General features: G+C 47.7%; 1 protein-coding gene across 1 annotated transcript in view; it reads right to left on the bottom strand.

Annotated features, from left to right (window-relative positions):
• Positions 1 to 235: 235 nt before the first annotated feature.
• ADAMTS17 (ADAM metallopeptidase with thrombospondin type 1 motif 17) overlaps positions 236 to 17,242 on the bottom strand; it is a gene marked incomplete at its 5' end in the record, with an annotated part of 298,045 nt that continues 281,038 nt past the window's right edge. Inside the window, 2 exons of the mRNA XM_019503813.1 lie at positions 236 to 1,920; positions 5,248 to 5,425. Coding sequence (XP_019359358.1) covers positions 1,769 to 1,920; positions 5,248 to 5,425 — 330 coding nt within the window. The remainder of the gene's footprint in view (positions 1,921 to 5,247; positions 5,426 to 17,242) is intronic.

Genomic DNA, 17,242 nt, shown 5'->3' with positions numbered 1-17,242 from the left:
CGCGAGGTTCCCATTTAAAAAGTTTAGCTCCAAGTGGTAACAAGAGATCTCAATTATATCCTGGATACCGAAAGACCCTGAACCTGGGAGAAAAAGCGGTTTTAAAAATGCTGGTTGCCAAGGGCACCTCTCATCACATTAATGCAAGGAAATAGTAGCAATAATAATAACACAAATGACATCAGGAAAGAGAGGTGGAGGGTCACAACATTCGTATCTGGACCCAGGCTTCCCCAGTGTTTGGGATGCAAACTGTGCTTGAATCTCTAAGTAAGTAAATATGAATGTAGGGGGCTAGAGCAAACACAACGCTGTAATTCATGTGTTAATAGCACAGCGAGCAAGAGTGTAACTAAGCACTACACAGGGAGCCACGCGCCCTGGCAGGGGACAGGGTCCAGGTCTGACTTACAGAGATGCACTGATCTGCAAAGACGCATGAAAGGGACAAATGCTGCCTTGTTGGTAGCTCCTGTTCCTATCTTGCATCTCAGGGAAGCACTGAGATGTTTTGAGGATTATTTACACAGCACTTGCCAGCTGCCTTGATAAGACAAGCCCAATAACGCACCAGATGAAACAAGAAGCATTTAGACACAAAGAGCAAACTCTTGGCCCACGTGAAGCCCACAGAAGTGTTGGCTTTCAGTAAGATGGGATTTCACTCCATGTACTTGTTAACTGCTGCCTCTGTCTCCCAAAGGCTTTATAACATAACAACGAGGCAGAGCCCACAGGTGGGAAAGACCTGTTTTGGGTTTCTAGTGTAGCCCCCACGCAAATATTGTCCCAGTCTCTACTTCTGATACATCCTAACACAGTTTCACAGTGCCCTTAAGAAACGACAGTCTGCCTCCTTATCGGATTGATTTCTAATGGTTGGAAAGAGGAGATGAAACAAGAGAGTGCTCCCCAAAAAACCCTGTGAGTGAAAATGGTTTCTGGCTACTCCCAGACATTTCTCACTTTTTGATGCCGGGTTAATAAGTTTCTAGTCTCTTTTAAGCTCAGAGAAATGGAAGGGGCCAGGAAAGAAAATGCATTTTGAGAATGAGAGAGAGAGGGAGGGAGACAGAGAGAGAGACGATGTGCGTTCAGAACTGGAGAGGATAAAAAATTCCCCTTTAGTACGATTGCTTAAAGAAAAAAGTCTACTAACTGGAGCGTTGGATACAATAGCACTGAGCTCGCTGCAGAAATCTCAGAGACGTCCATCCTCTGCTATCAGTTTTCACAAGCTTTTATAGCAAATCCCCTTTGTTAAATTAAGCATTTCATTTATGTGTGTCTCTCCGAGCCCACCCCATAGCACTGTAGCTGTTGGGAATTAAGAACATCAGCTGGAAGGGAAGCCAAGACTGAAGCATTAAGTAATGTCTACACCTTTGCTAAATTATTTGCCAGAGGCACACACAACCTTGGTCAGTTCAATCACTTTGCGACTCTTGTCTTTTTTTTTTACTGGTAGCAAGCCATCCAGTGGCTAGTAATTAATATATTAAAGTAAAAAGCATGAAGAAGGCGATGCTGCCAAACACAATAACATTCTACATGATTGGCTCCTTGAGATGACTCTTTGTTCGTGTTTGTAAGGTGGAGGAGTGGATTACTTTGGTACGTCCAGTCTGCAGAATTAGTTTCAAGTCTTATTAGGTATGCTTTGGAATCCACCGCACTGTAGCAATTCATTAAGTTCCAGTACTCAGACCTACAAGTCCATGATTTACATACACACAGCTGTAACTCCCTAAGAAGTAGCACCGGTTCATTAACTCTTCTGCTGCATCTTGTTTGCATAAAAGTCTCTGCAAGTCTGGCAACAGCGTTGATACCACCTCATGTCCTGGCACAGGTTCTTCTCACGGATCACCCTGCAGTACACCGTCCACTGGTCCCCTGTACACTTATATGTGAGAGCAGCTTGGGATACAAATAGAGAGAGGAAGCCGGCACGTTAGGTGAGAACAGCACTGCAGGTCTGAGCAAAATAATGCCAGCAGCATGTGAGTTGATACTGGAGTGGGGGGCGATATGCTTTTTATTGGGTTGCTGCTAAGGAGAGTTGGGCAATGGGACTGTGACCTGTCTAATAAAGACAAAAGCAAGACAGATCACTGCAAAAATGTAGCTGGGCTTATGTCTGGAGACGTAAGGAATGGCATTACACCAGTCGCCCAGCTGTGCTGGTGCCCGTCCTTCGGCCCCTGTTCAGCAAAGTGCAAAGTGCATCACGCCTGTGCTTAGCTTTAAGCAGACAGGCTGTCCCCCTGCAGGCCCGGGGATTTTCTGGATCACCACTTTCTAACCAAGGCCGGTACCAGATACTTCAGTAGAATGAGCCAAGCACGTTGCAATGGGGAACCCCAGACCAGGCAGAGATGGGAAAGGGATCAAACAAATATATGCGCGTAGGAAAAGCCAGATTCATGAGAAGTGAAAAACAAGGGCCACAGGTTTCTGGCTGGAGTGAAAAGCTTTTTGTGGCACCCACATTCCCACCAGTACTCACCAGTACCCACAGTCACCAGTTTAAAGCTAGCTCTGGTGTATCTGCATCTCCTGAGTAGACATCCCCTAAGTCAGTGGGGGCTAACTTTTTTGTCATCTCTGCTACAAGGTAAGCTCCACAGCCTCTCCAGGGGCCACTCCGATCCCCTTCCCTTGCCTGACCTGCTGCTCTGCTTTCTGCTTCCTGCCCTGTGCTCCCTGCCTACTCTGTTGCTCTGCTTCATGCTACCTGCTCTATCTGGCATTGCGTTCTGTGGTCCCCACCGATCTGCCATGTGCCACACACACAGGCTGCCCATGTCCCAGGCTGGCTACTCCCACCCTAGGAGATTTAGGGGCCTACAGGCCATTTTCAAATGCTACTTAAGCTCCAGTGGAAATCAGTGGGGTGGAGGCTCCTAAATCCCTGTCACCTTTGATAATGGGGCATGGGCATGAGACACTGGGGCACTTCAAAAGAATGTGACCCAGAGTCAACGATGCTACAGCCCGAAGGAGTGAGAGGGCAGCATTTTGGATTCTTTCTGGAGATTACTAAGGTACTTTTCTGTAGCAGTTTTACCATGAACCTTGCATTGTGGGAAACAAAATGCTGGATGAAAGCAAACACATGCTCACTACCGCATCCAGAAGAAGAGTAAAATGCTCAGTGCTTGTGAGCGGTGTCTATTTTTGTTAATATCAAATATCACTTTTGCACTGATGATTTCAGACTGGTTTACAGCCATAAGCAGATTACCGTCAGGAGGGCCTTGAATTGCACCAGTCTATTAAACACTTGAGCTTTTTACTGCATTGTGCTAAAGTGGACATTAGAATGGCTTTCTTGTTTCATCGCTGCATCTAAAGCTTCTCAAACCAATTTTTCCCCCCTTCGCTATGCTCTGAGCACTAAAATGCCTGGGAAATATTCTCAGATATTCTAAACAAAAGGATTGAAAAGCTTTTTAAAGCTCTTCAGCTGGATTAAATTCTCCTCTCAATTACATGGGTGTCACTGCAAAAAAAAAAAAATAGCCCATCCTGTTCTAAAGAGCTATTAGAAATATTATTGACTTTAGGGAAACAAATCCTAGGCCAGAAACCTCAAGTCTAATCCTGCTTAGATAGTAGTCCTACTCTAAAAAGTGACTATGGAAGAATGGCTCCTTTATATTCAGCAGTGCTGACTGCAGCGGGTATACGCAGACTCCGATCAGCTGATGGCAGGGGCACCTGACGTCTGTGAGCCCTGCACGGCGAAGGGATCGCATGTTAGATGCTGTCCCTTCTGGCAGCCCTCTCTGAGTTTCAAGCAGTTATACTGAGGACAAAGAAAAAGAAAGACAAGGTTCTTTGGGTAAATGTGATATTTTTTATTAGACCAACTAAATAATTGGAAAAAATTGTTCTTTACAAGCTTTCAGGCACAAACACCCTTCTTCAAGCATAGGGAAGAGTCTGCTAAGAACATTTTTTCCAACACACTCAGTTGGTCTAATAAAAGATAACACATCTACCCAAAGAACCGTACCTGCCTATGTCCTTAGACCAACGTGGCTACAACACCCAGGGAAAAGAAAGGCACCTTCAGCTCATCAATGTAACGAATGGCCTACTTTGGCCTGATAATAAAGTGAGAAGTATGAGAAATCAGCCTGGATCTCAGACCTCAGGTTGACTGGAGGGGCTGGGAGGTCTAGAAAATGATCTCTTTTTGTGTCTTACAAATCAAGTGCATTTGACAGGGATGAAGCAACCTGATAGATCTGTTATTAAACCAACTTAAACAGTTGGAAAACATTTTCTTAGCAAGCTTTCGGGTTTAAAAAGGGGTTTTAAACCCAAAAGCTTGCTAAGAAAATGTTTTCCAACTACAGTATTTAAGTTGGTCTAATAACAGATATCAGATTCACCCAACGAACCTGGTCTGCCGATGTCCATAGACCAACATGGCTACAACCTGCACCCTTTGACGGGGGTGATAAACACAGACCCCCCTCTCTCAGCATCATAATTACTGGGTCACCTCTGGGGTAGAACCGCAGTAAAGCATTACGGTAATTTGGAAAGCAGTTTGTCACCACTCATATGGTAAACGATAGCAAGTGGCAGATAATTCAGGGGCAGATGTGGGAGGGCAGAAGAGATTAAGCTAAAGACTCTCCAACCTCTTTCCCTGCTGCTGCTTAAAGAGAGATGTCCCACACTTGAAACAGCACCTGATTTACACAGCATTCATCCTTCTAGGAAAAAGCACAATCTTTCCAGAAACCTCAAACCCCTGTAAAACTCGACCTGCCAAGGTCCTCTCTGTTTTTTTGGACACAGCTGAATCAAATCTTATCATTATATTCATGTTCACGTACAGTGAAGGACAGGTGGGAAGGCTTTCTGCTGCCTGGAAACATTTGCACAACTTTTCTATTTTATTTCTCCGGGCAACCAAAAACATGATAAAATTCACTAAAAGTCTCTGGTGACCACATCTCACCTGTCATGGACCCCTTCTCCGTGGCCTACTGTTGGCTCCAACAACTCTCCCAGGGAATGAGTTGTGCCACGGGGTGGCTCTAAGGCAGGATGGCTCTGCCCACTCGAGACCATCAGGTTCTCAGAGTTGGACACTCCCCAAGCCCAGGGCCCCATACAAAATTCAGCACAGGTACAACATATTCCTAGATACCCAGGCAGGAGATATACTGCAGTGTTCAGGGCTGATCATTTTGCCTTCTCCCACAAGAACCATCTCCCACTTACCAAGTCGGGGCGAGGTAATTGTGTTGACATTGATCTTCTCGTTGCAGGCTTCTTGATGGCACTGCCTGTAGGCTGCTGGCTTGGACAGGACCGGGCACTCATTGCCGTGGCGGCCGGTGACTTTGTGCATGCACTGCACCACGCGTGACTGGAGGCCTTTTCCGCAGGTGGAGGAGCACTGGAGGAGAGAAGGACACGTCAGTGAGTCACACTGCAGCTGACTGCAAAGACACCCAAGCCAAAATACTCCACGACGGCACTGGAGACTGGCAGCAGACCCTGGCGCCCGAGACGTGCATGTCTCCAGGCTTTGGAGTCTCCGGGATGTGGAGAGGGGCATCTGGCTACCTGGCGGCAAGGAGGCCCGTCTCTGTAGCACCGTTTAGCCACAGCGCCACATCCTATGAGGTCTCTCTAAAGGTTGGAGGAATCTGGGAAGCTCAGCACCCCTCCTGATGCAGCTCACACCGCACAGGGGCATTTTTGGAAAATGCATGTGGCCTGATGCTGCCTTCACCCCTGTGCTGTGTGGAGCTCCACCGTGCAATCCCAGGAGAACCTGCTGCCAAGGTGACCTCTACCCAATGTGTCTTTGCAGGTGGTGGGATAACCTCAGACAAGAACCTGTTGCAGAGGTGGGCTATTCTAGCCCTCCAAAGTCTGCTCCTTTCTTGCCACGTATGGTGACCATGGGGGAAATAGGGGAGACCATCTTCCAATTCACAGCAGAAAGCCTCAAGTATCCAAGCGTTCGGCTGCATCTAGTCCTGCTAACCCTCTGACACTGGCCTGCCCTCCAAGGAGCGACTGGAAATTGTTCTCCATGACGTGGGGCTTAGCTTTGCCAAGAGGCCAGCTCTATTTATGAGCTTTCTTGGTTGTCGTCCATTTGGAGTTCCCACCTGCCCCTGCCTCCCTCTGCCCTGTCACTCGTGATTTACAACGTCCCACTTGCACGCAGCTCCGTTTTAATAACGCGTGCTCGGCGAGCCGAGGGGAGCACACCAGCTGGAGTTAATCAAAGAGCCGTGTACTTAAAATAACGAAACGACGTGTTGCGAGACTTTGGCGGGAGTCCGACTTCTGCTCGTGCCACACACAAGCAAGCGGGGAGCGGAGCAGCGGGTCCTTACGCAGCCCAGCCCACTGCATAAGACAATCAGAAGCTGAGCTCAGCCCAGGTGGGATGCTCTAGTGCTCGGACACCGCGGGCAGAGGAGCTTCTCAACAGGCCAATGTAACATCAAGGGCTAAGGTGGTGGTTTGAGCCAGCAAACAGCGGGGTTGCTGGGCTGCAGCGGCTCTGGGGAGCGCCAGGAGGAGATGTGCGTGACACACAAGTGGTGTGGGAGCCCTGCGGCTGCTGTGACCTTGGAAAGCGCTTTTGTCTGTTGTAGGAAAGCAGAGAAGAGCCACAGTCTCATTGGTTTGGCTAGAAACCTCAGCTGCTTCTGCTCAGCAAACATACAGTGCAAGGAGCGTAGCCTGGCCCGCGTAAAAGCAGTGGAAGGAGTTTTTGGAGGGATGGACTCTTGCACTTGTGGGACAGTAAAAGGCCAGACGCAACCAGGCTTCACGTGATTTGGGCCAGGGAAAATAGGCACCGTGGAGCAGTCCTTCAGAAAGGCTCACCGCATGGGTGCTACAAGCCCTCCCCCTGCTCGCTTCCAGGAAAGGGGAGGTCTGGTGTAGGGCTCTACAAAACCTCCTCTGTGGTGAAGCCTCATGCCAAGAATCAGTTATATTCTTAGCAATGTTGTTATCTTCATTAATTGCTCCCATTAACAAATGGTGGTCCGGGGGACCCGCCGATTCTCAAATCCGTTTCCTGCGTCTCATGCACTCACAAAAGTCGCTGTTAGGTCCTTGCTTCAGTTATTTGCTTTTCAAATTCCATTTCAGCCTCCTAATTTCCTCCTTCCATGCCGCCTGCCATATTTTCTACTCTTGTTTAACTGAGTACTCCGGGGCTGCGTTTCTGTTTTCTGAAGGATCTCTCTGTTTGGCTCAAATAACCCCTAGGATCTTGCCACTGAGCCAGGTGGGCATACTGCTGGCTTTCCTGCTCTCTCTCTGCTCAGAGCGATGCATGCTGTTTTGCATTCGAATACCGCTACGTGTACGACTGGCTCTGGGGACTTTTTCAATAGCTTCTTTTCTTTTAAGTACTCTGTTCTACAAAGTCAAATGAGTCAAATGTTATTCCTTTCTGGTACCTTCCCTTCCCCAGGGATGTTAAACTTAGTTATATTGTACTGCAGTCACTATTACTGGCTCAACTACTGTTCCTTTTTGTACCAACTTCTCCATAATACGGAGGACTTGCAGCTCTTTCTCTTGTGCATTCGCTGACTAGCTGTTCCAAGGAGGAGCTGCTGGACAAGTGTCAGACCTCGTCCCTTCATAACAACTGCACAGCTCGTATGGGCAAGCAGATTGCTCAACCTGCAAAGGTGTTCTCAGACTTGGTTGGCTCTCTGTTTTTGCGTGACATTTTACAAAATCATTCATCTTTCCCTCACATGGAGGTAGGTAGTAACGCACTGCCCATCCTTTTGTATTCTTGGAGCTCAGGAACGTGTCCACATGGATGCAAATGCAGAATTCTTTCATGTTTTAATACAATGCAACAAAGACCGTTGGGATGATGCTGTAGCAATTTTAATCTTCAAACTTCCTTAAAATTAATTCACACAGTGCTCCCACAAGGTAAGTGAAGAACATCTCCATTGTACGGACCGAGAGGCTACGTCTGTACAGTAAACGTGCTGTCCCCCGCGGTAGCACCCCGAAGCAGCATGTCCTGCTCTGGGAAGGCTGGCTCCTAAACCAGAAGCAATGTAGCCATCATGGGCAGGCTGACGATTACCTTCTGGGCTGGCTAAGGCTACGATCAAATGTCATTTCTGTCATGGGATCAGTTCTGCTGAGGCACGTCCTGGCACAGCTGAGCTGTCTGCTTGGCAGGGACAGACATCACCCGGGGCCCTCGTCCCAGCTTTCAAGGGGCCTGACTCTGTGGGACAACAGCCCTGGGTGCCTGGCCCTGACCTGGGGTACACGTGTGACGAGGGGACCCCATGGCATTCCCTTGCTCTGCAGCATGAAAGAGGCAGCCTGAAGTTGCCTGCCTGGGGCAACTGGAGAGGGCAGCCGTAGGCTGTCGGGACTGCGCCATAACCAAAGACATCCTCTGCCATAAAGCGGCACACGGCATGCAGACCTGGCATGACCACAGACCTGGCCTTTGGTAGCCAGGCACAAATTATTAATAGGAATGGCTGCACTCACATTTTTGGGCATTTGGGGCGTGACAAGGCGCAAGGATATCTGTTTGCTCGTGTTTTGTGCTGCCACAGCAAAAGTTACGGTGCGACTAGGAGGACCTCTGTTTGCAACCGAACAGATCTCAGTACTCAGCAGTGCTAACTAGCCACCTCCCTAGGATAGGGCTGCCATGTACAGGAGGTAGTCTGCCCACGCCAGTGCAGCACGCTTGACGACGCTGCCTCTGGGGCAACGTTTACTGGACAGACGTCACCGTAGAGTTGAAATCGCTCATCTGAGATCACAGAGTATTGGGCTGTAATCCTGTGCGTGCGTGTGCATCTGTCCCAGGGAGCACTCTGTATCTACCAATGCTCCTACCAAGAATAGCCTTTTCTTTTAAGGCACATTGATATTTTCAGGCACTGCGTTAGAGTCCTTTACCTACCTTCTGTGTGTGTGTGTCTGCCTCTGCCTCTGCTAGCCAGCAAGGAGGGCAGGCCACGAAACTTTTTCCACAGACACTGCCAGCTCCACTCCTTAGACAAATACCAGCAGGGTTTTCGCCCCGAGCGGTTTGATCCCTTCTCCTCGGAGACTAGGATTGTCACCTATGCTATGCAATCAGTCTTTCACAGCCAAGAAGACATATTTTAACATCTTTCTTGAACTCTTTGGACTTGGCAGCTAATGTCAGGTTGGACATCTGGCTTATTTTAAAAAGAAATTTTCAGCTCTATACTTGGATAGTCTCTTTACATAGGAATTTCAATAGGAAATCGGAATAGATACAAAATACATACAAAGAGGGAATTGTTGCTCACACTTGGCTTCCTTCAGGAGAAAGGATGTTGCTAAAAGAAGCAGGGAAATCATATTCAAAGTGAGGAGCACCTTTCTCTGTATTGTTTCTGCCCTTCTGCTCATGGCTCCTGGCTAAGCTTGCTCATGGCTACAGCTCCGCTATGTTGCACCTAACTGCTGGGAGCAGGGAAGCAGAGACATAGTTCGAACAAGTCTGTGGGGCAGATTCATTGCAGGTCTTGCCAGTACTGATCCTGGCACAGGAGTCCCAGAGAAAGTCCACATGGGATGTGGGGAGTCCCAGCACTGGAAAGCAGCTGCAAACTCCTTTCCAGCAGGGAACAGCAAATGGAGCTAGACCAGTGAGCCTCACTACCCATTGCGGGGGGTGGCCTGGGTGCCATGGGTTGTTGGTTCAGGTTTTTCATCTAATGCAACAGGTGAAGCTTTGTTGTGCATGCTATCTTACCCCCATCCTCCCCTGGAGACCCAGCAGAGAGCCTCGGTGGAAAGACTATGTGCTCTAGCTTACAGGTAAAAGCCTAGCAGGATGACAAGATTAGCGCAAGCATTTGTTAGCAAGTATGGGGCTTGATTTTTTTTTTTTGTGTGCAATGCATTAACCAGAAGGTGAGTGCTCTGTGCCTGCAGGGCACCTCCTTGGAGGATCTCAAAAAGTTTCACCTGCATTGTCTAAGGCTCACGAGTACCCCAGGCTTTTGGATGGATGCAGGAGCTGAGGGAAACAGGAGGGGAGGTGGCCTGCAGAGCTTGCCGTATCGGTGGTGGAACCGGGAACAGAATACGATGTGCTCAGCCCCTCTCCTTGACTTCAGCTACTCCCGTGCTACTCTAAAATCACGAAATACTTCAGAAAAACTTCCAGCCCAAAGGAGAAATGGCACCGGAGTCAAAGAAAAGTCACTGCAAGAACTACCCAGGCATTCCCTTCCCTTCACTGCCAGAAAAGTCTTCAGCAGTTCAACAGCCCAAAGAGAGAGGTTGATCTACGGGAAGAGCAAATGGATTTCAACATAAGGTGGCCAGGTTTTCACCTGAAGAAGTAACTTGAGAGAGAATTAAAGGGCAAACCCACTCCCCATAAATGTCACAGATTTTAAGTAAGCGTTTGACAGCCCACGTTATGGTTCACCTGGAAGCATTCAAAGACACAAGGGCTGGAAGGGACCTTGTAAGGTCATTGGGTCCAGCCCCCCGCCCAAGGGGCAGGAAGCCAGCGGGGGTCAAATGAGCACAGCAAGATAAGTGTCCAAGTGTGTCCAGAGTAGGTGCTTGCACCACTTCTGGGGGGAGTCTGTTGCAGACTCTGGGGGCTCGGACGGTGAAGAAGTTTTTTCTTATGTCCAGCCTAAAATGGTCTTCCAGCAGTTTGTGACCGTTAAACCTTGTCTTCCCTTGGGGTGCCCTGGTGAACAGATACGTTTTCCCAGCTCATGGTACACCCCCCAATATACTTATAGGCTGCCACCAAGTCCCCCCTGAGACTTTGCTTTTCCAGGCTGAAAAGTCCCATGCCTCTCAGTCTTTCCTCATAAGACTTGCTTTCTTACCCTCTGATCATGCGCATGGCTCTCCTCTGGACTCTCGCAACCTACTCCACGTCCTTCCGAAAGCGCGGAGCCCAGAACTGGATGCAGTGCTCCAGCTGTGGCCTCCCCACGGCCGAGTACAGCAGGAGGATGACTTCCTGGGTCTTGCTTGAGGTGCATTGGTAGATGCAAGCCAGGGTTTGTTCTTTGGCATTATGCTATGCCAACAATAAGCACTATCTCTAAGGCTTTATGTCATGGTGGAGCTTGCCTAGTTACAGCAAACACAGACCTGAGTAAATTGTTTAGCATAGGTACCAAGGATGCATGCCTTCTCCTCTCCTCTGACCCCAACAGTCTTTTATTTCCTGCATAAGAGCAGGGGGGCTGGACCTGACAGTCTCGTGAGGTCCTTTCCCTAACTGCTGTGAACCTATGAATCCTCTTTGGCACTGCCAGTGACACCATGAAGAGAAAAGCTATGCGTGGCTTAAAAGCAGCGCCCTAAAGCAGCCAGGTTTTATTGATCACACGAATCTTATCAGTGACAGCTCAGCCAAGGTGCAAGCAAAAACCTAAAGACTGTTTAGCATTGTGAAAAGGATAGTTAATAATTAGCTAATGGCGGGGTGGGGGGGGACGGGGACGACCAAGCCCAAGAGAAGCCCCAGCAACTCCCAATTCAAGCATTACTTGGAGGAATACAAGAAGTGAGGCAATTTGCATACCTTGGCAGTAACGCACAAGCCAATGGGGATATCCAGAAGGAAATAAACTTACAAATTGACAAGGTAGCAGCTGCATTTTCCAGCTTAAAGAAGATTTATTCATTGAAAAGCTACAGCTTAAAGACAAACTATGAGTTTTCAACTCATAAGTTATTTCCACCTTCAAGTATGGATGTGAAAAAAATCTGGAAGCCCTCCAAAACTGTAGGTCAAAAGTCCTCCTGTGTCTAGCAGCTTATAGGACCGGTATGGTTACGAAACACCAGTTTTCGTAGCCAATGGTCCATGATGGAGCCACATGGCTAGTGCCACGTCTGACTTTTTTCAGCCCCCCCCAGCCTGAATGAGCATTTGTAGTTTGGTCTGCAAGGGGCAGCTTTTGGCACAGAACCAGGATGGGGCTTGACTCTATGTCTCAGGAGCTATGGCAAGATGCCTTAATCACTCTGCTACTACACCCCATACCAGTGGTATGGATGGATGTCTAAATGCTTTCAAAAGCAGAACGCCCCAGAAAGACACTAGGTATTAAACAGAACAAGTTTATAGCAAATACTGGGAGTTCAAGGCTACAGGGTGAGGTTGGGCAGCTGGAGAGACTCAAAGGGCACCAAGCAAGGAATCCCTCTGCAGAACAGTATTTAGAGAAGGGAAACTTATAGGACTTAACAACATGGAGATCATACAAACAGCAGCCTAGGACGGACTGGGATGGTGGAGTCCTTCTCGTGCCTTTCGTTACTTTTGACTGTCAGATCATTTTAGATCACAATTCTTCCTTAAGAACACCCTTGGTCTACTATTAGGCAGAGAATAGATCCATCATACATTTTGTTGGCTACATCTACTGCTCACCTCTGCATGTCAAATTCTTCCAAATTCATTGGGAAAGGCTGGGAGACGGTCCTGGAGTCCCATTCAACCAGTCCCATGCATGCTGACTTTATCGGCTGGAGTTTTAAGGACCTGGGCTCTATTTCCAAGCAAGATTATTCAAGAACAAAAAATGCAAAGGCGAAAAGGCAAGTTGCATTACTTATTTCCCCATCCACCTCAGAGGCAACTTGCGTACAAAGGTATACCTATTTTCTCTTAGTTCTTCTGCAAGTTGCTAGAGCCAGCTATAACACTGCAGTGATGTTTCTAAAACCCAGTGGAGGAGTCACATTTTATACTGACTTCAGACTTCAAGTCCTTTCAGAAAGGGTGAAGGTATTTCTTATTGCAGCTTCCCTGCATGTGTGAAAGTCAGGAGAAAAGTAAGGCAAGTTCTTGTTGGCAACATTGGAAAAAAGCATTTGGGCTGACTGACAAATGTCTTGCAAGAGTCGGTGTCCCTTGCCCCCAGTATTAGGCTTTCAGTGAATTTTTGCTAATTTAAGCTCTTCATTTTAACAGCAGCGTGGCAGCAAGCAGTGCATTTTCATAAATGTCGGGTCAGCTTCTAGTGGTGCCTCATTAATTAAGCACCAAAGAACGAAATTTCTGTCTCTTTTCTGATAAGATCTAATTCGCCCAAGGCATCCTGGAAGTTGTTTTTCAAGCTTCTGCAGTAAAAAAAAGACTATCAGATCTATTAAGGGAACATATCTAGTCTTGTTGGTAACAATATTTAATTTGGAAAGTTTTGTCAAGTGACTGATCTGTTTAATTTAATCAGGAAAAAAAAAAAGCCTGTTCCTTTGACTCAATGCTGGAAGAACCGATAAATTATAACAAACATACTGATGTCCAATGTGGCAGAATCTCAGAACTTAAAGAGCAGCACAATCGTCTCTCGCTGCCAACAGCTGTGCTTTCAGACTGAAGGCTGGATGACCCGAGGACCAAGACCCAAGCAGCACTTCCAGTGCATCTCAAATGCATAATTAAACTTGGCTTCACTGTTAAGTGCAGAAGCTGGAAGAGCTGAGGTTGGAATCTGTGAATATTCTGGGAAGTCGCTGAGCTGCAAAGGGCTTTATGCAACCTGGCCCGCCATGGAAATATGTGACCGGTTTAATTTGTTCTTACCATTAAATGAATTCAGTCTCCTACCAGATTCTAACCACAGGTCCCTATGACTGCAATTTTGTGCCAGGTAATAAAAGCTGAACTATGAAATGAATATGGTACTATTGGTTCCAAACTCCAGAAAGATGCTGATGCCTAGAGATGTGTGCTCTCAGGCCAGGGCCCCAGCTCAACGTAGCCCCTGGGGCTGTCCACACTGCAGCCAAAGGTGCAACTGCACCTTACACAGACACACCTGACACGAGTGGCAGCAGGGAGCTGAATGCAGGCATCAGCACGAACCCACCTATTTACCCAGCTTCTCCAGGAAGGTTGTAGGCTTCACCGAGCTCTGTGCTGTTGCTTCTCCACTGTTATCGGTACTGGCGCTGGCTGCTGTAAGGCTAGTTCAGCTATTTCTACAAGAATAGGTCCTGCTGAAAGAACTTCCTGGGAACTGGACCTCAGCAGAGCAGTCTTTTAGCTATTAACATCTACTAACAGCGGTGCTTAAAGGCGCTGTGTAAACAAGACATGGTTTCTGCGCCAAAGAACAGAAAAAATAATTGAAGTGTCAAGAAGGGAAGTACAGAGAAGTGAAATGACTGGCCCAGTGTAACACAGCTGGCTACCAGCAAAGACAGGAACAAAAGACTGGTCCCCTGATCACCTGCCCAGTCTTGCATCTGCTACTTCCCTGATTATCCCACTGCCTTTTAGTGTCTTTTTGAAGAGCACAGGTGCAATCAGGGTCTCCCAGAAGCCATAGGCAAATCTCCCCTTGGCATCAGTGGAGCCAAGATTTCACTCAAGAAGGTTAGCGTTATGGAGCAGTTGCATTTCATACACCCACACTCACCTGATCATGTCATTCAGGTTATGTTTTTAAAGATACTTCAACTTAAGTCATGAAAATGTCAAGCTCTGTTTACATGCAAACGTTTTGCCACTGCAGTTTTTCAGAGCTGAGCTGTTCAGTGTGCAAAAGCTCACGTTTTTGGCATTTTTTCTATGGGGTTTGTAATCTTGTCTGCACTACAAAAACCACACAGTAGCTGCATCCATGAGTTAAGTGATCCCACTTCAAAGGTGGGGAAACTGAGGCAGAACACAGTTGAGTGACTTAAGCAAGGCCACCCAGAAAGTTTGGGGCAGACTTGAAAGCTGAACCCAGATTTTTAATTTAAGAAGTAGGGATGCTGGGGCTGGGTGGAGCAGCCATGGTGGGGCACTGGGAGAGTGGGCGGGGGATGGGTCCTGTTTGATTTGGAGATTTGGCGGCGGCCGAATTGCCGAATCAGATTCACACGAATCGATTCAGGACAGTGATTCGAGTCACCGAATCAAATCACTGTCCCCCAAATCGGCTGAATCTGAACCCAGAGTGAATATCAGCTGCTTCACACAGGCCTACTGCACAGGTATCGTGCAGATGGTTCTCAGCTCAAGGATCAGTTGATGCTCCAGTTCATAAAGAGAGCATGGTCATGGAAGAAGCCACAGGGCAAAAGCTACCTCTGAAGCAAATACCCACCCATGGTCTTGACTTTCTACCCAGGGTTGGACTGATCACAATTTTTGGGGTCAGGAAAGTCATGGTCAAATTGGTATGGACTGTAGGGGTTTTTGCCTGTAGTGGGGGCATGGTCCTCTTCCTGGAAGCTCTTGAACATATATTAACAACCTTTGCGGCAGCAGGATCTTGGCCACCATGACCCCCCTGCTTTGCCCATGGCAAGTTAGGGTGTTACGTCTTCAGTTTTGTGTCAGGGTTGACTGTCGTTTTGGTAGGAGTTAGACTATGGATTGTATGGGATGGTTTGGATATGGATGATCCTGCCTTAGGTGGGGGGTCAGACTAGATGGCCTCTGGAGGTCCCTTCCAGCCCTACTTCTCTATGATTTCAGTAATGAGTTCAAAGCAATGACTTGGATGAAAACAGCATTTCAGAGAGCTCCTTCCTCAACTCAACTGCAGGCACATTAGAGCCCCTTTGGGTGGACTATGAACTACCCCACAAGGATATGAACTCACACAGCAGGGGCATGGATGGATGAACAGTAGATAGATAAACACAATCAGACCTGGAGGCATCAAGCTTCCTAAGGAGTTCCCCTCTTTTTGACATATAAGAGCTGTCATGTACAGGTTCAGATCACAGGTCCACCTACCCTAGCATTTTGTATCACACAGTGGCAGAAAGTGGGTGCTAAGGGGATGAGTATACATATGCAGGACCTATCCAAACTGATCTGTCCTCTGCTCCTCCCCATTTCCCTTACAGCTTGAGGATCACACAGGGCTGCAGAGAAAGGCCTTGTCTACATAGAAAACAGCATCAGATCCAATAAAAATATGGCCTAAAACACATTCAACTTCTGCAAGACTCTGAGTAGGCTCTCCACCCTAATTCTGGGTTTCAGACCAGCTTGTTTCACTTTAACATTTGCTGATAAAGCATCAGAAAAGTTCTTGCAGCAAACAGGGAGCAAAAAGAAGCTCCAGTATTCATCCCATTGACTGTGAAGATGAGAGAATAGCTCAGAGGCAGGCAATTATTTCGGGCAGAGGGCCACTTACCAACCCTTGGCAAGATGTCAAGGGCCACATTTACCTCTCTGATGCAGGGAAGTAGGAACAGCCCCACAGTCCCAAGCCAGAAGCCTCTGCTAGGCAGGGGCTTCTGGTTGGGGAGGCAGGGCTGGAGGGGCCTTGCTACTGGGTCCTGCTGCCAGCTTCCCCTGGGTCCTGTTGTCCCTGGCTCCTGTCATCTTTGACAGGCATACAGGAGCAAATAAATGTAATTTAAAAAAAAATTTTAGGGGCCCCACAGGCTGGATAGAAGGGCCTGGAGGGCTGGATCTGGCCCCCAGGCTGTATTTTGCCCACCCTTGGAATAGCCCCAGTAGCTCTGGAGCCCTGCCATGTCTAAAATGCAAGTCTTTTGCAAGGAACCTCAATTTCACATCCAAATCCTCAAGTTGGTAAAGTCACTAGGAGTTGGTCTCTGGTTTCAGAGGGCCCATGATGTGCCCAGTGGTGTTGTAAACAAAATCAACTTCATTTTAAGAGGAGAGCGACAGGTCCTGCCTACTCTGTAATCCAAGCCTACATCAGCTTCAGATCTCTTGTATTCAAAATCCTCCTCTGAAGGAGCCTAGGTAAATGGTGTTTGATCCCTTCTATACATTCAGGTTTCGTTCTGCTCTACAAACATATGGAACAAGCTTCTAATCTTCTCTCTAAGAACAGGAAGACATCAGGAAGAAATTCTTTATGGTGAAGGTTGCCAAAATCTGGAATGGGCTTCCAAGGGTAGTGGTGCTTTCCTCAACCTTGGAGGTGTTCAAAAAGAGATTAGACAAGCACCTGGCTGGGGTCATTTGACCTCAGTGCTCTTCCCGCCCAGAGCAGGGGGTCAGACTCCATGATCAAATATGTCCCTTCAGACCCTAGAAATCAATGAAATCTATGAATCTAAGAATCTATGAATCTAAGATATCTACACTGCAACCAGCCCAGGGATACTGGCATTTGAATCTCTGGTTGGCACAAAGCTCATACAGACCACTGCTTTCAGCTTCTGCAGCTTAGAGGGGAACTGCTGGTGAGCTGAAGGCAAGAGGGTTTGTGGCTTGAGTGTCAGTGGTCAC

This window comes from Gavialis gangeticus, unplaced genomic scaffold, assembly GCF_001723915.1.
Source record: "Gavialis gangeticus isolate Ggan-Ray unplaced genomic scaffold, GavGan_comp1, whole genome shotgun sequence".
NCBI classification, from domain to species: Eukaryota; Metazoa; Chordata; order Crocodylia; family Gavialidae; genus Gavialis; species Gavialis gangeticus.
Note: the sequence above shows the minus strand (reverse complement) of the source record. Positions and strands in the feature narration are given on the sequence as shown.